Raw genomic sequence first — 25,090 nt, forward strand, 5'->3', positions numbered from 1 at the left:
CCGTGTACTCGGCCATCCACGAACAAAGGCCAAGTACATAGTCTACTAAGTACATTTGGGTTCTATGAGAGGCTTCTCCCAGCCTTCCTTTCTCAGACTTGGTGGACCTCTCACATGATGGCCAAACAGAATCTCAGTGGATTAAAGCCCATTCCTTCCTGTGGTGCCTCTCTGTAAGCAAAAAACAGGCATGGCAAAATTACATCCCTTCTCCTTCCGAGTTTTTCAGGAAGTCTAATGATCATACTTTTCATGGTCTTGTTGAATCTCTCAACCAGACAGTGCATAATATAAGCCGGAGGGGGGCACCGGCACTAATTTTTTTGCATCAAGCATTTACTGTGAGCAAAAGGGGGAAAAGCACACAAACGGAAAAGAGGAGGAAGAAAAAGACAGAAAAGCGTCAGAGAAAGCAGGAAGCTGCAAGAGTGATCTGAAGCGGATGGGAGTGGCAGTAAAAGGATTAAAACGACCTGAGGCGTCTTTGGGCTTATGCAGTCTCAGTAGTTTGCGCTCTGACATCGGCTGCGTGTTTCAAAGGAGAATCTGGGCATCAGGACTGCTTCACTTACAAATTAAGCACTGCAACCAGACCATTGGTTTGTGGGTAAAACTTATGTGTCACCCCACACTCAGCACGTATGGCTTTTAGGTAAACAGGCATGGAGTTACTACCTCTGTCTGACACCACCTCCTTAGGAAAGCTAACTCTAGCAAAAACACTTATGAGGGACTTGGCAACTGCAGAAGCAGTGACAGTCCTAAGGGGAACTGCTTTCGAATGCCTAGTGGCATGGTCCACTAACACCAGTATGAATCTGTTTCCCGAGGATGTCTTGAGGTCAGAGGGAGCAACACTGTCAATTTTGAACCTCTCAGAGGGAAACCCAGCCACTGGTAGTATAAATAATGGGGGCTTTGGTGTGCTACCTGTCTTGCATCTCTTGTGTTATCGGTAAATCCAGCTGCTAAACACCTTCACTTTCTGGGACATTCCTGGCAGTAGAAGTGGGTGACTAACCTACTCCAAGTCTTTGTCTTGCCAAGCTACCCACCTAGGGGATGTTATGTGCCAATGAAAGTAAGAACACTGTATTTTGCGGAGGCCCTACCACTCTCATAGTGGCACCACGTTTGGAGTATCTGGCCTCAGTATACAGGAGTCCCTCCTCCTAAAAGGTTATGTGGGGGCACTAGCATCTCCCTTTTCCTGGTCAGCAGATTGCTGTCTCAGGCTCTCAAGAGTGGGACAGGTCCTCTATCCCTGGCAAAGATCTTCCCTAGAGGGCCCCCTGCGCCTAGGAGCTCTGCCATGTAAGACCCAAGTTCCTGGGGCTCAGTTCCCACTAGGGCCGACAAGTCTTCTTCCTGAGGAGAGGGGACCTGAACTTTGGTCTCTGTAGAAGTAGCTTTCCCAGACTTCATGCCTTTTATCTTGGGGGATTGAGCCATTATTCCTTGCTCCAACTCCTCTTTTTCACCCTTGGCTTTGCACTGTGCTCTAGGCTTGACACACGCCCATTCAGGTATACCCAACATGGCTGGATGGGATCTTAGCTCTAAATCATTTCCTAGCAGCTACTGAACTGGAATTGCAGAGGACACGACCACCTTCTTTTGGTCAATAACCCCTCCCGATTCAAAGGTCACCATCACCATGGGATGGACCTTGGAATGGGTATCTGCACTGATAACTCGATAAGTCTGTCCAGCCAAGTACTGTTCTGGGGATATCAGATTTTAAGTCACCATGATGACACTTGCACCTGTATCCCTCAGTGTTTCTACTTCCAATCCCTATTGATATGTGATGTGGCTTTTGTCTGGACTTCTCCGGGTTACTGGGCCAGACAGCCAGGGTAGCTATATCCACACACACTCAGAGACTAAAGTATCTTCAATGTGCTCTCTGTCCTGGTCAGGGCACCCCAAGATCAAACCTGTAGACTCGCCCCCCCCTAAAAAGACTGGAGGTGCGCAATTGGAAACCTTTTTGGAACAGGAAGAGTCCCCAGTTTAGTAGTGTGAGAAAGTGCCATCTTTCTTCCATGGCATGCCACCACTTTTTGCTGAATTGCTGATGTACTTTGGCTGAGTGTGCCCTGGGTTCCTGCCATTCAAGTATTCAGTTTGGTATCAAACTTTTCAGCACATTAAACCCACACTGATGCAAGTGTGGGAATTAATGTAAAATGCACTACAGAGGGCTTAGAGATGCCCCTTGAAACCTAACCAACTCCCAGTGTCCTGACTGCGTGGCTACCGAGGCTGCCACCACCAGACATGTTTCTGGACCCCTAGGTCGAGAGCTTGCCGCTCTCGGGGTCCTGAAACACTGCACATCCTGGGACGAGGTGCCAAGCCTCTTCCCCCAGGATGGGCAGCGGAAGCTTCAAAGGCATGCTGGCTTTTGTGAGCTTCCACAGGCCAAATGCTGTACTCAGCAACTGGCCCCCACCGGTTCTGACCCCCACTCTGGCGGGAAGACAGGCGGGAAACCCTAAGTGAGGAAAGGGGGTGTGCCAGCCTCTGCCAACCCCACCCCTCAGGTGGGAGAGGCGAGGTGAAACACAACTCTGGGCTCACGCCATCTTGAGGATGGGGAGCCCTGCCCAATCAGAGATAGGCTCCTGCCCCCCTCCCACAGGAGATGAGCAGGTTAGGGGATGTACTTACCACAGGACAGGGACCCATTGGTCCCTGCCCTTACCCTACATGTAACGCCCCTAAATTTAGTATTTAGGGGCACCCTGAGCCTTCCTTCCTCAGTTCCCGATTCCAAAACAAGCAAGAAGATCAAGAAACAAGAAGACCTGCTGTGCAGCTGCTAAGAAGAGGATGACACCAACTGTCTTGCCCCAGTCCTACAGGCCTGTCGACCCTCAAACCTGCTCCTGCTAAACTCTGGCGCCTTCAGTGGTCAGCAACCTCAAAAACCCCGGAGTACCTGACTGCCTTGTGACTCTACAAAGATTGGGACTCCCACCAGCAGTGGTTCTGCTCAAACAAGCAACAAACCTGGTGCCAGCCAGCACACTCTGCACCTGTCGAGCCCAGCCAGTGTCTTGAGTGGACAAAGACCACGAGGACGTCCCCCCGGCGATTGTGACCACGAATCCAAGGACCCTCCTCGATGACCCAGACGACGCCTGCAGCCTCACAACAAGGGACCCCTCCAACCGCGACCAGCTGAGGGTAAGATTTTCCGATGTGAAAAGACACCCCTGCACCTGGCGCCCCACGGCCCCCTGTGCCCAACTCCTGGGTGTCTACCTACCCTCCAAGATCCAAACTTACCTCTCGAAGTGGTGGTCGCACCTGAAGAATCTTCGCCCCTGAGCCTGCAGCCTTTGTTCAACTTCCAGCTTTCCCATTGAATAACATTGACCGACGGCTCAAAAGCCCCCTGCAACCAGCCGCCCGAGTGGCCCTGGGAGTGCAACCTCTGTCCTAATCTACTTCCCCATTTGCCCTGAGCAAGTGGCCAGGAACCCAGCTCCCACAGCCGCGTGGCCTGCTTGCCAGCAGCCACCAACCAAAGGCCCCCTGCCGCCCATACGCTAACATTGGGCCTAACTCTCTCTGCACCCGACTGACCCTGTGCCGCTGAGGGTGTAACAATTGTACCTACCTGACCCTAGGAGACCCCTGAGTCTATGCCCAGTACCTTAACTCTGAAAGTCGAGTACTTACCCAAAAGCCGGTAACACACTTTTCTTCCATAGGGTAACATTGACTGGTTTCACTTGGAAAATGTGGAGTTTTGAAACTTTAAAATATTCATCTAAAACCAGCCAAATCACGAAAACGAAAATACTCACCTGTTCTCAGGAGAGATCCCAGTGCTGGAACTTGGTGCCCAGCACTGACCCTGAAAAGTAATTATAACTGTACTTACCGGTAACTTGAATTTCCTTCCATAGGATAACATGCCTGTTTTTTGCTGAAAAAGTTTCTAAGTGTTGATTTTTGAAACTTACAAATATTTGCAAAAAAATCGCCTGTCTGACAAACCCATTCTTTCGATTGTTTACAGGCGATGCACTAGTGCTGGATCCAGGATCCAACACGGTAAGTAAGAAAAAGTAACAATAACACTACTTACCTGCTAAGTGAATTTCCTCCCACAGGATAACATTGGTGATTCTATGTGAAAAAGTTTCAACTTTTAAAATACAATAATATTCCTTAAAAATCACAACTGTAACCAAAACGCTTTTACTCAACTGTTTACAGGAGATGTCCCAGGACTGAATCTAGGATACAGTCCTGTGGTTAGAAAAGTAATCCATAAAGTAATTCATTGCATTTAACGAATAGTTTTCTTACCTGTCGGTGTAGTTTTGCAGCTTGAAGATCTTTCTGGATTCACTATGCTGTGCATTATTCCGCGGTCTTGTGGTTGGGTCCGGATTCGTAGTCTTTTCTTTGTTTTTTTTTGTTTTTTTTTCTTTGCCCAGGTGGGCGTCGGCGTCACACCCCCTTTGGGTGTATTTCCGGTGACGTCGGCATGCTTCCTGCGGAAGCTCCCACTCTTGGGCGCCATCTTCAGGTTCTTTTTTTCCGTGTTTCTTTCGTTTCCGAAGTAATGGCAATGTTCTTCTTAGTTTGTATTTACCGCTTTGTATTTTCAAAGTCTATTCTTTAGTTAACCACCTCTTCTCTCTCCAGCCTCATCTTTCTGGCGGAGGTGGGTGGGTTCGCTAGTGAATCCAGAAAGATCTTCAAGCTGCAAAACTACACCGACAGGTAAGAAAACTATTCGTTTTGCAGCGTGAATCTTTCTGGATTCACTATGCTGTGCATAGATTTTGTAGCGGTTTCTCATCTCTGTGGCGGCTGGGTGGAAGATGAGCGTTGGGTGTTGAATATGTGCTGTAGCACCTTCTGTCCCACTTGAGCTTCCTTGTTCATTTGTATGTCCACACAGTAGTGCTTCGTGAACGTGTGCACCGAAGCCCATGTTGCCGCCAGGCATATGTCCTCTATGGGTGTGTTAGCCAGGAAGGCTATTGTAGCGCCCTTCTTCCTGGTGGAGTGGGCACGTGTCCCCTCAGCCAGTTCCTGTCCTGCCCGTTTGTGGCAGAGTTGGATTGTTTGTGCGATCCATCGTGCAATGGTCCTTTTGGTTACTGCTTTGCCCATGAAGCTGTTTGCGAAGGACACAAAAAACTGTTTCGTTTTCCTGTGCCCCTTTGTCCTTTCAATGTAGTGCATGACTGCCCTTCTGGCGTCCAGGGTGTGCAGAGCTCTCTCTGCGCTGGTTGTGGGTTTTTGGAAAAAACTCGGTATCTGTATAGACTGGTTCATGTGAAAATTGGATACCACCTTCGGCATGAAGTGTGGGTCAGTCCTCATCACAACTCTATCGTTGTGTATTTGTATGTATGGTTCTTGTAGCGTCAGCGCTTGAAGCTCGCTTACTCTGCGTAAGGACGTTATCGCAACCAGGAAGGCTGTTTTCATAGTTAGCATCTTTAGGGAGGCCTTGTGAAGTGGTTCAAAGGGCTCTTTCATGAGTTCCGTTAGGACTGTGTTCAAGTTCCATGCAGGTGGCGGCACCCGCTTGGGTGGTGCGATCCTTTTCGCTCCTTCTAGGAATCTCTTCACCACCTGTGATGTGAAGAAGCTCCTGCACGTTTCTCCCCTTGTGTAGGCTACTATCGCTGCCAAGTGAACTCTTAACGAGGATGAGCTAAGGTTCTTCTCCAGTAAGTGCGTCAGGTACCTTAGCACTGTGGAGTCCCTCTTCATCTTATTGTGGAGTCTTTCCTGTCTGCACCATATAGTGAATCTTTTCCATTTCGCAACGTAGCACTTTCGAGTTCTGGGCCTTCGTGCCTCCCGAAGTACCCTCAGGGTGCTTTCTGGTAGTCTCAAATGTGCGAACTCTATGTCCTCAGGAGCCACGCTACTAGGCTCATGCTCTCTGGCTCTGGATGCAGTACCTCTCCGTTCTGCATGGACAGTAGATCTTTCCTCCTGCTGAATCTGTGGGGTGCACACTGTGTCATCTCCATGATCTGCGAGTACCAGGTCTGCCTCGCCCACTGCGGTGCGACCAGTATCAGTGTCATGTTGCTCGCTCTGCACTTGCTCAGTACTCTGTGCATCAGTGGTATCGGGGGAAAGGCGTAGGCAAATGTCCTTGACCAATCTATCCATAGGGCATTCCCCAGTGTCCCCTCCTCGGGCTGCCTGGATGCGAAGTTTTGGCATTTTGCATTCTGGCGTGTGGCAAACAGGTCCACCGATGGTGTCCCCCACCTGTCGAACAGGTATCTTGTCTCCTGAGCATTGAGCTCCCACTCGTGGGATGCCGATGTCTGCCTGCTGAGCCAATCGGCTTGTATGTTGTCCTTCCCTGGTAGGTGTATGGCTAGCAGGTCTATCTTGAGAGGGATGGCCCATCTCCATATCTCCTGCGCCAGCGTTGAAAGCGGTGCGGACTGTGTGCCCCCCTGCTTGTTGATGTAGAACATCGCAGTGGTGTTGTCTGTTTGTATCAATACCTTGTGCTTGTACAGTCTTGTTTGAAAGGCCTTCAGTGCAAGGAAGATTGTCTTCAATTCTAAGTAATTGATGTGCTTTGTGGCATCCGTCGGTGTCCACAGTCCCCTCACCTTGAGCTCCTCCATGTGAGCGCCCCATCCCTTCAGGGATGCGTCTGTGGTGATGGTCACTGTTGGCGTTGGGGGCGTTAGAGGCTTTCCCCTTGCTATGTTCTCCATGGTCCACCATGTCATCTCCTTCTGCACTGCGTGCGTTACAACCACTAGATCCTCCCAACTGCCTGTAGCTTGTGACCATTGCTCCTGTAGCCATTCTTGAATGGGTCTCATGTGGAGTCGTACATTCGGTACCAGGTGGATGCATGATGCCATCATCCCCATGATCTTGCTCGCCGTCCTCACTGTCCGAGCTTGTCCCTTCCGGTAGAGGCGAGTTTCCTTCACCAGCGCCCTCGCCCTCTTCTCGCTGGGGAACACCTTGCCCTGTAAGGTGTTGATCTGTGCTCCCAGGAAGATCTTCACTTGTTCCGGCTCCATTGATGATTTCTTCCAATGGATGGAGAACCCCAGGTTTATGAGCGTGCTGGTCACTGTATGTGCGTGCAGCTTGCATTTCTGGTATGAGTTTGCTTTCACCAGCCAGTCGTCCAGGTAAGGGTATACATGTATTCCCTGCCTTCTTAGGTGCGCTGCGACTGCTGCGAGGCACTTTGTGAAAACTCTTGGTGCCGATTTTAGACCGAAGGCCAGTGTCGTGAACTGGTAGTGGCTTTCTCCGACGGTGAACCTGAGCATGTGCTTGTGCTTCCTGTTCATTGGGATGTGCAGGTATGCGTCTTTGAGGTCTATAGTGACCATGAAGTCCCCGGTCTGCAACTGTGGGAGCACCTCTTGCAGGGAGGTCATTTTGAATTTTTGCGTTCTTATGAATTTGTTCACGAACCGTAAATCGAGAATGGGCCTCATTGTCTCGTCTACTTTTGGTACCAGGAAGTATGTTGAGTATATTCCTGTGTTTCTTTCCTTGAAGGGTACCCTTTCTATGGCCTGCTTCTGCAGGAGTTCTTTTGCTTCTTCCTGAAGGCACTGCAGCTGCTTGCTTGCTAGCGGCTTTCTTCTTGGTTTTCTGCTTGTTGGCCTCGCCTCCAACTCTATGCAGTATCCGAATTGGATAATGTTGAGGATCCATTTGTCTGATGTGATTCCTCTCCACTCCTGGAGGTGGAATCTTAATCTTCCTCCCACTGGTGTCCTGTGGTCGTAGGTGTCTAGTTTGTCTTGACCCATCTGTACGTGCTGCCCCCTGGGATCTTTTTTGTGGGTGGGCACACGGATTTTTTTGAAGTCACTTGGAGGTGGGCTGCTGGCCCCCTCTTCTATTTTGTCCCCGTCCATTTCTCCCTCGAAAGGACTGGCCTCTTTGTTGGTACTGCCAGGGCTGTTTCTGATGGCCCTGCTGACCCTGCGAGTCTGCCTGGTGCGTTTGCTGGAAAGCCTGGTGTGATGTACCTGGCTGGTTTCCGCCTCTTCCGCCGGGCCTCCGTGACGGGGTGCCCCTCTTGTTCCCTCTGAACTGCAATGCTCCCATGGATCTTGCTGTTTCGTTATCCTTCTTAAGTTGGCTGAGTTGCTCATCAACTGTTTGTCCGAACAGCGTACTGCCGTTGAACGGTGTGTTCAGGATGCTGTGTTGCACCTCCGGTTTGAAACCGGATATCCTGAGCCAGGCGTGTCTCCTTTCCGTGACGCCCATCATCATGAGCCTGCTGGCGGTGTCTGCCCCATCCAGGGCCGTCTTAAGGCAAGAATTTGCAGCATTCTTCCCCTCTTCAATTAGCTTTTCGGCTTTCTGCTTGGCATCCTGGGGCAAGTCCTTCACCAACTGCCCCAGTCCCTCCATGATTTGGTACATGTGTCTGTTTACCAGGGCGTTGGAATTAGCCATGCGCCAGTGGGTCGCGGCATTCCGTTCGATCCTTCTGCCCACCAGATCCATCCTTTTGCTCTCTTTATCCGGTGGCGGGCCCGAGGTAGTGGGTACGTTAGCCCTCCTCCTTGCTGTGGCCGTGATAATGGAGTCTGCGGAGACCGTGCCCTGAATGTAGGCCGGGTCCTTTGCGGCATGCTCATACTTCTTCTCAGTTCTGGGAGTTACTGCCTTGCATGTTGCGGGCTCCCTGAAAGCTTCCTTCCCCTGAGCCAAGACGCTCTCGAGCATCGGGAGGAACTGGCTCCTCGTTTGTGTTGGGAGCAATGTTTCCAGAAGGAAGTCTGCTTTCTGCTTCTCTTCGTCGAGCTTGAGCTTGAAAGCTGCTGCGGCAGATTGTATCACCGCGTTGTAGGCCCCGATGTCGTCCGGCGGCGAGGGCCTCGAGGGGTAGGTGTCGACCACCTCCTCCGGGCTGTCGGTGTCGACATCGATGTAATCTACCTCCTGAAGGTCATAGGGCGCCGACTCTGTGTCTGTCCTGCCCTCATCTTCCTCCCCATAGCTGTAGCTCTCGTGGGGATTCTCGTACTCCTCCTGGTCGTCGAACACCTCGACGTCCTGGTCTTGCTCGGTGACTTCGGCGACCTCTTCTTCTTCCTCCTCGACCGCCTCCAGCACTGGTGGCTTGGTCTTGTGAGGGATCGTGAAGGCCTTCATCCTTGCGTCGAAATCTTTTTTCCGCTGCATGAAGTTCTCCATTTCTGCCTCGAGGCGCCTTCTTTTCTTTTCCATCTCGGCCGCGTGTTCCGCGTCGGATGGTTCCGCCGCTCTCTTCGACGGATGGCTCGTCGCCGTGCCTCTCGGAGTCGAAGTTTTCGACGTCGAACCGGATATCGGGTCTCTGGTCGTCGTCGACAGTTTCAGGTCTTTCTCCCTCGTCGATCGATCCTTTTCGGGGACGATTTTCGACGTCTTCTGCTGATCAGCAGCTCTCGGCGCCGGGGACTCCTTCTCTGAGGATCCGCTGGGCCTGGGAGTAGTCGCGGACGCCGCCTTTTTTGGCGTCGGCGCTTTCGGGGTCTTGCCCTCGATTTTTCGAGACTCAGAGTCTCTCGGGTTCTTGGGGGCCGAAGAGTCTCCTACCTTGTCAGAAGTCTTCGTGTAATCGGTCTCTACGACCGTGTAGCTGTCGTCTTCGGCGGCAGCGTTGTCTTCTTCCTCGGAGGACATCCCCAGCTCGTAGAGCGACGGGGTCGGGGCCTTCCCCTGCAGGGCGGCGTGTGCTACCCTCTGCCTCTCTCTCACACGAAGGGTCTTCGGGGTGAAGGCGGAACAGGCGTTGCAGTCTCCGCTTTCGTGGTCCACCGGTAGGCAAAGGTTGCATACCGGGTGCTGGTCCTTCTGCGCGTACTTGTGGTGGCAGTTACGGCAGAACTTGAACGGCGTGTTGTCCATCCTCGAGCGTCCAGGGCCTCTCTGGTCGCGTGTTCGTCGACGGTCGTCGAAGATCTGGATGGAAAACGCCTTATCTTTGCTTGTCTTTCGTCGGTGAAGTCCCCTGGAGTCTTCAGATGACTTCTCCTCGTCTTTTCTGTATTTTCTTTCTTCTTTCTCCAAAAATGTCTGGAGCCCAAACGGGAACGATCCAGACCCGACCGCGGAAAAAAAGAATCTGAAGATGGCGCCCAAGAGTGGGAGCTTCCGCAGGAAGCATGCCGACGTCACCGGAAATACACCCAAAGGGGGTGTGACGCCGACGCCCACCTGGGCAAAGAAAAAAAAAAAAAAAAAAACAAAGAAAAGACTACGAATCCGGACCCAACCACAAGACCGCGGAATAATGCACAGCATAGTGAATCCAGAAAGATTCACGCTGCAAAACTAGAAATTCCCATTGAGCTCAATGTCACATTGCGTTTGAAATTGTGTTGCCTATTGCAACAACTGTAACTATTGTATACAAAAGTCTATTACCTATTTGAAAAATATTTAACTAAAGTAACTCATTCAGAGAAAGTATATTTTGATACCGGTTGTTGGTTCTAAAATAAAACTATATATTTTTTATACAAAACCATTGGCCTAGAGTTCAGTTCTTGAGTGTGTGAGACCATTTGCTGACTGAGTGTGTACAATGGATGCTTTACACTGTCCCCTGATACTGCCTTACTGCTCGACCAAGCTACCACTTTAGAGAGTAAGGTACTTATATCTAACTTTAGCCTCTGCAAACCTCTGGGGACTGTGGACTCTGTGCACACTGTGCCTTACATTGGTGCAGTATATACAGAGCCACTTTCTTACAAGTGTCCATTGACTTAACAATTGAAACACCAAGCCTTTTTGGGATCTCAATTTTTACCCTGGCATCCACCCTTTGATTGGGAAGTGTCTTGGGGCCCATCCTTTTGAACAGGTTTTAGGGGGCCTTTCGAAGACTCTTTGGGGTTTTTCCCTTCGCACCCACTATCTTTCCCTTGGGGGAAATTAGCAACCACTTTTGGACACCCCCTACGTGGGTCTTCATGGACACTCTTGCTTTGACCCAATGGTCAGCCTTCTTCCCCAGCTCTTAGGGAGGGACTAACACTAGATCCACAACATACTGATGCAGTTTTTTGGATTTACAATTGCTTAACAAGTGCTCCTTCTTCAAAGATTGTAAAGCCCTTCATAATCTTGCACCTTACTGCCTTTGACTGGGAAGTCAACAAAATCTACCCAGGACTGACTTGAGGTTTTGTGAATCTAACTGAACCTAGTCTTGTACTCCTCAGTGGTGAGTCCAAAACCCACAATCAGGGTATCCTTCATGAGGTCATAGGACTCAGCATCTTTATTAATAAGTGTTAGGAGTCTATCCCTGCACTTGGCGGAGAAAAGCTCCCAGAGAAGAAAGCCCCAATATTTTTAATTGAGCTTTCTCATTTTACAGGCCTTCCCAAAGGCTTGGATATTTTGGGAACAAAAGTTACCTCTCGCTCCCTATTTTTTGTGGAGCTCATGGTTATGTTTAGCTTCCTGAAAGGTGGTCGGGAAGATGTTACCTTTCTTGCCACCTGTGTATATAGCCCCTCCCAATTACCATAAGGCCAATCGTCTACAGCGTAGAGGTGCCCATGTACTCCGGTTTAAGAGAATGATTAGCAGTGATGACATAGATCAGACAGACACCACCCTGCAGCAGTTCACATACGCAATGAAAGGCATCATACCCTTCTGGGGTCCTAGTCTTCACATTAGACGGCTCACTAAGGTGGTGGAAGGAATCATTAATGCAACTGCATGGATTTTGACGAATATCACAGTAGAGGTCCAGGCTACAAGACTTGTTGCCCTTCAAACAGGATCGTTTTAGACGTTATCCTTGACGTGTCATCGGCAGTAGCTGTTGTATTTACATCCCTGACCACGCCCCCAGGGTGTACGCTGCTATACAAAAATTGCATAAAATAGCCTCGGAAATACACCAGGAGAATGGTACATGGTCATTCACAGGATGGTTTGGGGGCCTATTCACCACTTGGGTTGAAAGATCGTTACTTTTCTGGTTGCCATAGCAAGTGTTATTTTGACATGCTGTCTGTGCATACACTATTTCCCTGCCTGTTGTGCCTGCTGTGTATCAATGTTCAAGGCACGTCCTAGGACCCCGAGGCGTGACTCTAATGCAAAGGCGATGATGCAGGGAATTTAGGATTTGATGAGTATAGACCGGGTATTTTTGAATATTGATTACATGTGCTTAACATTTTAGAGTATTAGTTTCTATGGACAGTCCATATGTTAGCAATAATAGTTTATGCGTGAATGCTTCTCTTTTCCTGCTTTAGAATTGTAAATACCCTTACCTGATGGCACCAATAAAGCTTAGCATGTATGCTAAAAGGAGGGTCTGTTAGATTTGAAATGTGATTTCCGTAATGTACAGACTTGAAATATCCCCTTTGCCATGCTCAAACTCTATTTCGTGGTAAGTTAGCATCCATGGTGCCATCTTTATTGGCGCCATCTTGTTCTGTAACTGAGATCGAGCTACTGTCTCATAATGCTTGCTCAGCAGAAAGGCTGCCCATGCGCCTCAAGTTTGTATTTCCCAAGGTGGAAGCTTTGCTGTACTAATGAATACTAATGAATGTACTATCTATTGTTGCATACCTTTGCTGTTAGATAGACCCGTTCCCACATCTTAGAATGGTAGGCACCGGCTGTACGGCCTTGGGGTCGAGATAGCATGTACCCAGTCCTGCACCATGGCTCATCCATCTTTGCTCTCTTTGTTCACCGTAGCCTGAGCCAGAATTTTCCAGCCTGGACGTGTTCTCTTAGAATTGGGAATGTATAATATCTGATTTTATGTTGGGGGAGTCAGTCCCTCGACAGCTATCCCATGAGGCTGGTCAGACCGGACTCCGCTGAAGCACACTATTAATAAAATTGCTTGGTTTGTATTCTCTACTGTCTTCTCGACTCTTCATTCCTTGGAAGGCAAAGAGGTGGTTTCTAGTGATCCGGGTGGCCCATTTCGGGTCGCTTCCTTCACCTGGCATCTCAACTTCCTCCCCTGGCTGTTGGTTCCATCAAAGAGAGAGACCTCCTTGTCTGAGCCTGCAGCCGGAACTCTATTGGGTAACATAGGCTGCCCAACGCTGTGCGGGCACCCTGCACCCGACCACCCCTATGCTGCTGGTGGTGTGGCTTTGGTGCTGCTTTGGGCCCCCATTTGAATTACCTTAAGTCCTGAAGATTGTCCTCCAAGGCCACTTTACCTTCCCATGAGCAGGCTCCAACCCATGAGTTCCATGTCTTCATAGTCTAGCATTGCCATTCTTGTACTTTGTACATGGCCGCCCTATTGCCGCTGGTGGTGCACCTGGAGTGCTGAACTCAACCTTGGTTCTACCCTCCAGAGCCCAGTTACCAAAACCGTTTACTTAACTGCAAACCTAACACTGCTTTTTCCTCCATAGGATTACATGGTGGGTAGTTCTGATGACTGTGTCTTGTACTGCACCAAAAGTAGCTTAGTGTCTTCAAATGAGTTAACCTACTTACTGATGTACAGTAATGCCCGAACTGTGTGCAAAATAACTTAATCACAAAGGTAAAAAAGTAATTAAAAAGTAACTAGAAAGTAATCTAAAGTCATTACAAGTATTCTAAAGAGCATACATTCCATATTTTCTACAGCAACTTAACTTGTGTGCTTCTACAAAACCAGTACACACTGTAACTTGAAAAATATTATTGGTTTGAAAGTATCACTTACCTGCTACTAAGTAAATCTTGGTTCTAGTAATCAAAATAATGAAGAAGTAACTTTGTATACAAACAATTGGTCTGGATTTAGTCTTTGAGAGTGTGGCATCATTTCTTGTCTGATTGTGAACAACAAATGTTTAATAATACCCTCTGATAAGCCTGACTGCTCAACCATACTACCACAAAAGAGAGCTTGGTATTATCTACATTAGCCTCTGCTATACCTCTAAGAATTCACCAGACTTTGTGCACACGATACCCTACTTTGGTATAGTATATACAGAGCCAGCTTCCTATACCACCAACCCTGCCTGTGGCATGGGTAAGACACCCCTCTAGAAGGCCTTATAGTCCTATGGCAGGGTGCATAATACCACAGGTTAGGGCATAGCAGCATGAGCTATATGCTCTTTCAGTGTCTGTGCCATTGCCAGTGTGCACGCGACTTTGAACTTTGATGAATATAGTAAAAGGACAAAATTGTTGGAAACAAAAGGTGTGCTACCCTTCATATATGTTGTGTATCACGTTCGAGCCCTTTGGGTAAGCACCCGCCAATCAAATGTGCAATGAATTGAAATTTTGAACTGAACTGATTATTTAGTCAACGTGTCGCCAGCCGCATGCAGAGCGGAACATCTTGGTCCATGGAGCGCGTTTATTTTTTGGGAAGTCTGAAGAAGACTGAAATTCTAATGATGAACACTTAAAGAGACAATATGCACACTGATGTTGTCAGCGCTTTAAAATGTGTTTTGTTGCATTATTCATTTATACATCGGGTATAATAGACTCCAAGCTGGGCATTATGTCGGGTATTATGAAGAAGTGATATGGGGCACTATGGGAATTGAAGTATTTCTGGTAAAACTTGGGAGGTGAAATAAGTCTCAGGTGGTGATCGTGTTGTAGTCAGTGAAAGGGTTCATGGGAGGAGAGGCGTGAGCCAAGTTTAAAGTCGGGTGGTCGGGAAGGAATGGCAATTCTGTCTCTGATCAAGCAAGGAAGTTGTTGAAATATCAGCAGGTAAGAGAACGAAAGATACAGGCGGGCAAATCAAGGGAGTAAATGGAGACAGCAGCGCAAGGGCGCAAGTTGTCCACTTATGCTTGGATAGTTAACGAAAATACAGTCTGTTTATCGCTGATTATGTGAAAGGGAGGTATTTCATAGTGTGTGCCTATAGTTTTCTGGTGGTCTATTTGAATTGAGCTAATAACAACAGTAACAGTGAGGCGCATGAAAATGTGATTTAGATATCAGCGCATGGATAATTAATGCATGTCTAATTTTTTATTTTCAGTTACCCCTGACGAAGGACCCTCGAGGTCTGAAATGCATTGGGTTTTAATAAACTGCTTTTTAATGGATCTGGCTTTGGTACGTGTTCTTGGGAGAGTTTCGGATGGCCCCACAGGGACATGAGAAACTTGGAAAATGGGTGTTCTTTGTATGCGGACGCAAACTGTGATGAACTTTATAGCGATAAATGAACATAGGATAAAAGGAGGAAAACAAGTAACAAGTGATAAAATATTAAGAATGGTTGTACACGCAATCGCAAAATAATGCTGTGCCACGGGTTTGAGGCATGAAGTTGTCCCATTATGATGATGTTCAGTAACTCATGTGCTGAATGGTCTGAGCACGTCGCCAGTGTGCACGCGACGTTGAACTTCAATGAATCTAGTAAAAGGACAAAATTGTTGGAAACAAAAGGTGTGCTACCCTTCATATATGTTGTGTGGCATGGGGTAAGACACCCCTCTAGAAGGCCTTACAGTCCTATGGCAGGGTGCATAATGCCACAGGTTAGGGCGTAGCTGAAGGAGCAATATGCTCTTTCAGTGTCTGTGCCATTCAAAGACATTGCAAGTGTAGTGAAGCCATTTTGAGTACACAGGCTGGGAGTTTGTCATTACAAACCCCACAGCTATATGATGGCTTCACTGAAAACTGGTAAGTGTGGTACCAAATCTCTCAGCATAATAAACCCACACTGATGCCAGTGTTGGATTTATAATAAAATCCACTCAGAGGGCATCTTAGAGATGCCCTCTGAAAATGGACCAACTTATAGTCTATTGGCTGACTGGTCCCCGCCAGCCAGCCACCCCCAGACAGGTTTCTGACTCCATGGGGTGAGAGCTTTTGTGCACTCAGAGGTCAGGAACAAGGCCTGCTCTAGGTGGAGAGTGCTTCACACCTCTCCCTGGCAGGAACAACCAGACTTGGCAGAGAACCTCAAAGGCTCTCACCTTGTGATGTGCTGATTTGGGCATCTCCAACTAGTGAAGATGCTCAACCCCCTGTCCAGGCCCCACTTTTGGCAGCAGGACAGGTGGGAATATTAGTAAACAGAGTAGGAGTGTCCACCTTAGCCTGGCACATTCCTATGGTCGCCAGGAGCTGAGGCGAACCCCTCTCTTAGGAATTCTCCATTTTGAATTGGAGACAATAGGAACAGGGATGTGCCCTTCTCCTCAAAGGGAGGGGGCACCCAAATTGTGTAGTCACCCTAGGGGGCTGTATCCACCGTCTACTGTCCCCTGACGTCAGTAACACCCTTAAAGTAAGTATTTATGGGCATCCCTGAACCTTGTTCCTCAGATTCACCAACCTACAAAGAGGGACCAAAGAGATGTGCAGCAATGGAGAAGACAAAAACAACAGACTTGGCCCCAGCTCTACAGGCCTGTCTCCTACTCCATCGACCCTGCTTCAAGAAACCGGCGTGGCCCGCAGCCAGCAACCTCAAGAACCCTGGAGGACCTGTGCAGTCTTCAACAAAGACTTCTGGTATCCACAGGAGATGGATTTGTCCGGCATGAAACCAACCCCAAGACTCTGCATCTAGGCGGATCTGTGGCACTTACACCACACTGCCCATGGCAGGTTGCCCAGCGATCAAGTGAAGTCTCCCTGGCGATCCTGACTAGGGATACAGCTTCAGACGACCTCTCCTGAGTTTCCCCTCGATGCCTGTAGCCTTAACCTGAATAGTTCCCCCGACCACATCTAATGAGAAAAACCGGACGCCAAAAGACACCCCTGCACACGCAGTGCCATGTCCTTGGTGTGCCAAACTGACAGTGTCCCGGCATCCCCTCACTAATCAATTCACCTCTCCAGTTGTGGGATTTCTTCAGCCAACCTCCTGAAACAAGCCTGCAGCCATTTTCCCAACCGAAGCACTCCATTGATTTAAACAGGGCCTGACGCCTCCTTTGCACCCTGCACCTAGCCGCTCCTGCGCCGTTGATGGTGCAGTCTCAGGTCTTTTTATTGGCCCCTTCAGTGCTGATCTTAACCCCAGGGGCTGTGTTCCTGAACTGCAGCTACTTCCCTATAACCGGAAACTCATCAAGGTGCCCCCTGCCCCCTCCATAGGTTAACATTGGGCCCAGTGACCTCGGTACCCAGCCGCCCCAGAGCCACAGGTGGTGCAATACCTACCTTGTTCAGACTTCGGCCCAGTGTTGACCAAAACCCCTGGAGCCTGAACTTGAGAACCGCTTACTTACCTATAAGTTACTCCCCTGTCTTATTTCCCATAGGAATGCATTGGTCTCTCATTGTATTGTATTAGGTTTGATCCTAAAATACAAAGTATCTCTGTATTGAAAAGCATTTCGTGCACATCCAAAGTATTGTTTTATACTATACACACATATTGCCAGTAACATGAAGTATTGCACAAAAGTCTACTTACCTGTAACTGAGTTCAACTAGGTTCCTAGAAGTAACAAACATTTTTTTCTACAAACATTGGAATGGAGTCCATCATTGAGTGTTAGTTCCTGCCTTGTATGAGTATGTACAACAAATGCATTCACACTACCCTCTGATAAGCCCAACTGCTCAGCCCAGCTACCACAATATTGAGAGTAAGGTATTATCTATTTTAACCTCTGCCATACCTTTGAGGACTCTGCGCACACTATAACTCTAGTTCGTATAGTATATACAGAGCCAGCTTCCTACAAGCCTCCTCTAAGCGTATGGTTCTACTGTTGTAACATGGATATCTGGTGGCCCCGAGTATGGAAAATAAGTCTGAACTACTGGGCCCACTTGCTTATTCATTTGGCACATTATTCTGTGGAAAACCTGCACACCTTTTGTTTCCATACTTCACCCTGGGGTTTTATCTCCAATACTACACTTCAGGAAAATGTATTCTTAGGTCAATTACAGCCCTTTTTGCTGATTGGTAATCAACTACATTGCTTAGTTATGAAATTCACAAGTAACTACTTAAGCTTTCGAACATATGTTATCAAAGACAAGGCATCTTCAGTGTCATTACTCTTGATAAACTATGCCTCACCCACAGTAATGTCCGGATTGTAACACAAGTTCAATACCCCTGAATTAAAGAGCTTTTTAAACCTGGCAAATTTTATGGGGCAGGATTGTGGAGCGAATAGTCATCCAATGACTTGTCATAAGAGTGTTGTGTGCAGGATGCCAACATAAGCATGCTATCCCCAGCACATCTATGCATTTTAATGTATAAAATACATATTGTGGTACCGGTTATAACATTAACATCTGGAGATAAAAATATTGTTTCAATAAACCTAATATGTTTTCTGTAAAGGCGCTTTAATCGTGTAATCTCAGGAGTAAGTCACACCTAGGTGAGGAGTAATACCCAACTAATTGCATAACAAGCTCTGCATACGGCCCACAGGAAAACAGTGAGTAACCTGTTCCTGGGTGCATGAATAACAGACAACAAAATATTAATCACACCAACATTCTCTACATGAAAATTAACTTGCCTGAAGATATCCAGAAATAGGAAACTAAATTACGAAGATGTATTCCATAAAAAATAGTTAAAACACTACTTACCTTATTTTGCTTGAACAGGTGAGCAATACCAGTTGTAAGGGACTTTACTGCACCACTTTTCTGTTCCATCATTTTATCAAGATTCAAATTAAGTCCTGTAACTGTTTTGAAATAAAATATATATTTCAGATTTAGAACATATCAAGAAATCTAACTAATTGCAGTAAACACAAGAGTGTTGTTGTGTAGCTCAAAAGATGTAAACAATGGTCCGTGACCAACAATTCACAATTTAAGTTGCATAACCAAATTGGGGCAACACGGTTATCAAATAGTCTCTGAGAGAAATTCTGGTAAATACACAATAACTGTTTATGCATATCCACCTTTTGATAGACCACACAAGAAAAATGCGCCAAATTCTGTAATCATTTACAGGATATTTATTAAGAATCAATCAAAAATTATTAGGTAGAGACCATAGGTTGCGCGCAAAAGGAGAGGTGAAAGGCTGAGAGAATAGTGGTGTTGGGTAGTGAAAGTGTGAATCAAAGAATAAAGGGAGAGTTACTTAGATATTTTACACATACTGATGACAAAAATCAGTTAACGTAAGCCTGTCCATATACAGATTTACAAGTACTCTGTAAATTTTTAGTTTGCATTCAATGCAATTTCCCACGAAAGGACATGATGAAGGTACAGGTCTTGATCAATGGGAGTGCGTCGACGTTTCGACTATGCAATGAGGATTCAAAACTTTTGCTGTGAGTCTTCATCAGGACTGTGTGTTTGCAACCTATGATGGAAATATGGAGTTAGATGGAGGGCTGTTGTGTGTGTGGTCAAGAATCCGGCAAGGTACAAGTGAATGTACTGACCTAAACCCGGAGCCAAGCCTGGCTTCACAGGTAGGGATTCCAATCTGTTCCAAAAGGTTCCAAATCGCCAAGGTACAGTTGTACTGGTGAGCTGGTTTTCAACACCAGATGTATATTCTCCATAAATCAGAATAACAGCCCATTTCCTAAAACAGTGAAACAGGGGATCGTTTACTATTCAAATTACATAAACAAAAACGACCTAGGATGGCCAGGTCTTGATATGATTCACATCGGTATTCACAGGGACCTGAATCAACATAGTGACAAGAAATCAGCATTTTAACAGTGAGGTGGTGAGTTGCGGGTCTCAGTGAAAGGGTAGGGTGTACTTATTCATATTCACTAAACAATCCTCGGCTGATCTAATCTGTGGCCCACATCAGCATGGTAACAAGTTAACAGCGAGGAGGCGAGATACGCCTATTCGAGACACCAGTCTGTGTCAAAACTCAATTGCCTTGATATTATAAATATAAACATTTCAGTGCTGAGGGCTGAAGGGAAAGGATAACACGTGTTGGGGAGCCTGGGGGTCAGTGGTTACCTTAGTCAGGAGGCAGTCTCGGTCATTCGCTGCCGCTTCTTCGAGGTGCTGGCAAGGACTCAGCGTTATCCCGGGCCAGAATAATAAAGCGGAAGAAAACGTGCGTAACGTGCACGCTGTCGTCTTCCGCTGCGATCGATCCCCGACTGGGGGATCGAAGGAGGATCAAAGGAGAGTTGAGGCGATCACCCTTCTAGCTCAGTTGTCATGGTGATATTATTAGCCGGCCGACTATCTGACAAGGTTTCCCTGCTACTATACAGAGGACAAAGCAATGGATGCCATGGATGCAGAAATGCTAAGAGAACCAGCATACATGATAGGGGTGCTGGCTGAAATTGTATTTACATGTGCAATCTTCAAATCACAGTGACAAGATTATATACATAATATTACAGTGGTGCATAATCATATAAATATTTACATATTGTGTTCTTCCAAATTACAATTGTGTATAGAAAACAATGTATATACATAATTACAAAAGTCATGAATAAACATATCCTAGCGATGTATGGCTACATGAGGTGCACGGCTAGCATCATCCTTTGGACAAAGAGTGGCTGCTACTGAGACTTTCTAGTGTGTCTATTTATTGAATGTGTAGGTTGGCAACCTGCCGGGCAATTTCTTCATATTCATTCAAACCTTTCTGTATAGTGTTAAAGGTGTGTATCCATTTGCATTCTCGGTAATTAAGGTTATGGCTAACACAACCTCCTCGCTGGTTGATGTGTACCTTTTCGATCACCCACCATCTCAAACTTTCTGCAGTGTGGCTGAATTGCGTGAAGTGCTCAACTAGTGGGGCTCCCTGTGTTGCACATCTTATCTTGCTGCAGTGTTGTAGTATTTGGCACTTGACCTTTTGGCCTATATACAGAAAATCACACTGGCATTGAATAGCATATATGACTCCAGCAGAATTGCAGTTGGTATGTTCCTTATGCTTGTAGGTGTAGTCATTATGTGTGAATGAACGAATTTCGCTCGTAAGTAAGCACGCCTTACAACTGCCGCATTTGTAATGGCCCACGATTGGAGGCATGTTCCACAGATGGGTCTGAATACTCAGTTTCTTTGAGGGAAGTAATGATTTAACTAGTGTGTTCCTCAAGCTTTTCAGTTTGCGAAAAGCATGCATAGGGGGTTCTGACATATTCAGATCGACGGCAATCATATGCCAGTATCTATTGATTGTTCTCTTGATTTGATGACTTTTGGTACAGAAAGTGGTGACACACGTGAGTCTGTTTGCTGGGGTGTTAGCCTTCTCTCTGGGTGTTAAAAGGAATTCCCTATGATTAAACCATGCTCTTTTTTGGGCTTTCTTCAGTAACCTGGTCGGGTATCCCCTGTCCCGCAGTCTTTTGAGTAAGTCAGTGGATTCGGAGAAATAATCCTCTTTCTTGGAGCAATTCCGCCTTACCCTTAAGAATTGCCCAAAGGGCAGGTTGTCTCTTTAGCTCCTTGGATGATGGCTGGAGTATCTTAAGAGAGTATTGCGCTTGCTTGCTTTGCGATAGAGTGTGGTATGGAGTGTACCCTCCTCCGCCTTGATGGTAATGTCAAGAAAATGTATTTCCTTGGTGCTGTGATCTAGTGAGAATTGTATGTCATTTGATTGATTGTGGAGGAGTGTGGCTCACTGATTAGAGCGGCAGACCCTGATGCAGAGGTCTGGCCCGGGACCAGGGTTCAATTCCCGACGCGGCAGGGTCCTGAGCCCAAAATGTCCACGGACTCGATAATTCTCGCCTCGGTGCCTATTCTAATCAGGGGGTCCCACGCTGCAACTCTGGGCAATAGTTGCTTAATCTCCACTACGGCGGCCCACCCGCTGCGGGATGCCTGGCTTTCACCCTGGGGATACCCAGTACGGGTTATCTCACAGGGAAAAGCCAGGACGGGTTCCCAAGGCAAGCGCCTTGATGCCTTCGGGTGATACGTGCGCTATATAAGTCGCAATACATTTACATTTACATTGTTGAGCCAAACATGGAAAGCTTTAAGTTCAGTCTCCGTCCCCTGCCAAATCATAAGCACGTCATCAATGTATCTCCGCCACAGGGTAATGCTGTTCTTGTGCGGGTTCATCGTGTTCAGAACATATCTATGCTCATAGGTGTCCATAAAAATAATAGCCAAATTGGGAGCAAAACTTGCCCCCATGGCCACGCTTTTGGTTTGGAAGTAATATTGGTCTTGAAACATGAAGAAAGTCTTACTCATTGCAATTTCTAGTAATGTGATGATAAAATCATTGGGGATTCTTGTGTGTTTAGGTAATTCATCCAAGGCCACCCTTACAACCTCCAGGGCTGCCTCCTGGGGGATACTCTTATATAACGAGCATATATCCATAGTAACCAAAAGTTAATTGTCACTATTAAATGGAAGGTTTTCAACTAGATTGATTGCTTGCATAGTGTCCCAGGTGGATATGCATAAACAGTTATTGTGTATTTGCCAGATTTACTCTCAAAGACTATTTGATAACCGTGTTGCTCAATTTGGTTATGCAACTTAAATTGTGAATTGTTGGTCACGGACCATTGTTTTCATTCCCGCATTTTGCCCAGGTCCGGTTTGTCTTTAAGGGCTACCCCATTATCTATAATGGCTATCTTGTGCAGGCATGCCTGCGAGGGTTTTTTTGTAAATATTGTAGTATATAGCTCTTTTGTGTCTTAATTTGTGTACACCGGGTTTTTTGTACTTCACACCACTGTCATTTCTGGTCACATTTCTTCCTGACATGTCTGAAAAAGAAAAATTGGCTTATAGCAGATAATATATTGTCAAACAATTAGAGGGTCAGTTGGGCTCTAGCTTTCTCGATACATCCACCTTCGGTGTAGATGCATCATTAAATGAGAAAATAAATAAATTGGAGAAGAAGCTTAACTGCACTAGACTACATGGCCATGGGTTAACCAAATATCTTCAGGCCAACACCATCCCTGTGGGATTACAGGTTCTAAACGAACCGGCAATCTTTATAGATAACCCAAAGTTTAAAGAAAACTTTAGTTTCATCTCGAATAATTGCAGCAGGCACTGGATGGTACTAGGGGTGGAAACTGCTTTAGAAGAAATTAAAAAGCTAATGAAAGAAATTGCGGAATTAAGGAAAGAAATCTTTGTAGATAAAGCCCTCACAAACGCCAAGGAGGCTTTAGAAAGGTTGGACCGTACCCTTAAGGACTTTGAGACCTTTACACAAGCCAATAAACTAGATAAAACAAGCACGAGACATCCAACAATTCGACAAGAAAACCACATATCCGTACCTCTAGGAAGGATATCACAAACAAGACACCCAAGGGAGATACACAAGCAGAGGAAGGGGAGGATTTAGAAGATATCACACTTTCTCCAACTCCTCCTTCAGTAATAGTTCAGATAGTGAAAACGAGAGATCTAGAACTAACACAAACACATACACACAGGGACAGAACGAGCCACAGCCCTCTTCTTTTTTAGAGGGAGCACAATGGACAGAGTACAGGGAAAGAGGCTGGGGCTGGACCTACCCAAGGGGGATGAACGAACCAACATGGAACAGAGGCAGGGGGAGAGGGAAGAAGCAGGTACACTTCCCCCCAGAGATACACGGGGACATCAGAACACGACGACAACATTACCAGTGGTGAAACAGAATGCCTCCAACCCCATTGTTAATATCTCAGGCTATGTACTGAGTGAGGATGAGGAAACCATCCTCCAAAAGGGCCTCTCCTTTGTACCCACAAACCTACCCGATAGTTTCAATCTCAAGTTGGAACTACACCAATTTTTTAGGAAGGTCAGATTAAAATATCATTTCATTAAGACTCCTTACAATCCAGCATCGACAAGTACGGGTCTCAGACCTCCGTCTACCTTCAAGCCCCCTCACACATGATGTCGAACAAAATTATGGCATTTGAACAAATAGTGATGAGAGATGTCATGAGTTTGGTAGGACAAAAGGAATATGTCTCCTTTAACATTTCAAGGAGCGAACGCTTAGCTATCTCCTCCCTCAGAATCAATACTGAAATTGTCATAAAACCAGCAGATAAGGGGGGGGGGGCAATAGTAGTCCAAAACACCACCGACTATAGATCGGAAGTCCTGGCCCAATTAGGTGTCACTGAGAACTATACAATTCTGACTAGTGACCCCAGTAAAGAGGTGGCACAGTTGATTCAGACAGTCACTGCCACAGGACTACTCGAAGGCTTTCTAAGTAAGCACGAACACGATTTTCTAAACAATAAACAACCAAGGATGCCAACCATTTATACATTGCCCAAAATTCACAAACGAATGCAAAACCCCCCGGGAAGACCGATCATATCAGGGTGTGGGTCACTATTAGAACCACTGTGTAAATTCATTGATCACTTTCTCAAACCCATTGCCATAAACACCGCCACCTACATTAGGGACACTATGCAAGCAATCAATCTAGTTGACAACCTTCCATTTAATAGTGACAATGAACTTTTGGTTGCTATGGATATATCCTCGTTAAATACGAGTATCCCCCAGGAGGCAGCCCTGGAGGTTGCAAGGGTGGCCTTGGATGAATTACCTAAACCCACAAGAATCCCCAATGATTTTATCATCACATTACTAGAAATTGCAATGAGTAAGAATTTCTTCATGTTTCAAGACCAATATTACTTCCAAACCAAAGGCGTGGCCATGGGGGCAAGTTTTGCTCCCAATTTGGCTATTATTTTTATGGACGCCTATGAGCATTGATATGTTCTGAACACGATGAACCCGCACAAGAACAGCAATACCCTGTGGCGGAGATACATCGATGACGTGCTTATGATTTGGCGGCAGGGGACGGAGACTGAACTTAAAGCTTTCCATGTTTGGCTCAACAATCAATCAAATGACATACAATTCTCACTAGATCACAGCACCAAGGAAATACATTTTATTGACATTACCATCAAGACAGAGGAGGGTACACTCCATACCACACTATCGCAAAGCAAGCAAGCGCAATACTCTCCTAAGATACTCCAGCCATGAGGGGCGTGGCTTGGTTGCCGAGCGGAATGGCTGCCTGAAAGCGCAGCTCCGCTGATCGAGTGTATTAATCCGGCATAAATCCGCTTTCCACCGACTCTGGGGCTCGGGTCCCGGCCCCCTT

The 25,090-nt window shown here is 46.8% G+C and overlaps 1 protein-coding gene across 1 annotated transcript in view; it reads right to left on the reverse strand.

The window, feature by feature from the left end:
* The window catches only part of DLD (dihydrolipoamide dehydrogenase), a 224,917-nt gene that overhangs the window by 102,661 nt on the left and 97,166 nt on the right, over window positions 1-25,090 (reverse strand). Inside the window, exon 6 of the mRNA XM_078680128.1 lies at window positions 18,565-18,665. Coding sequence (XP_078536254.1) covers window positions 18,565-18,665 — 101 coding nt within the window. The remainder of the gene's footprint in view (window positions 1-18,564; window positions 18,666-25,090) is intronic.

This window comes from Lissotriton helveticus, chromosome 1_1 (genome assembly GCF_964261635.1).
Source record: "Lissotriton helveticus chromosome 1_1, aLisHel1.1, whole genome shotgun sequence".
NCBI lineage: Eukaryota > Metazoa > Chordata > Amphibia > Caudata > Salamandridae > Lissotriton > Lissotriton helveticus.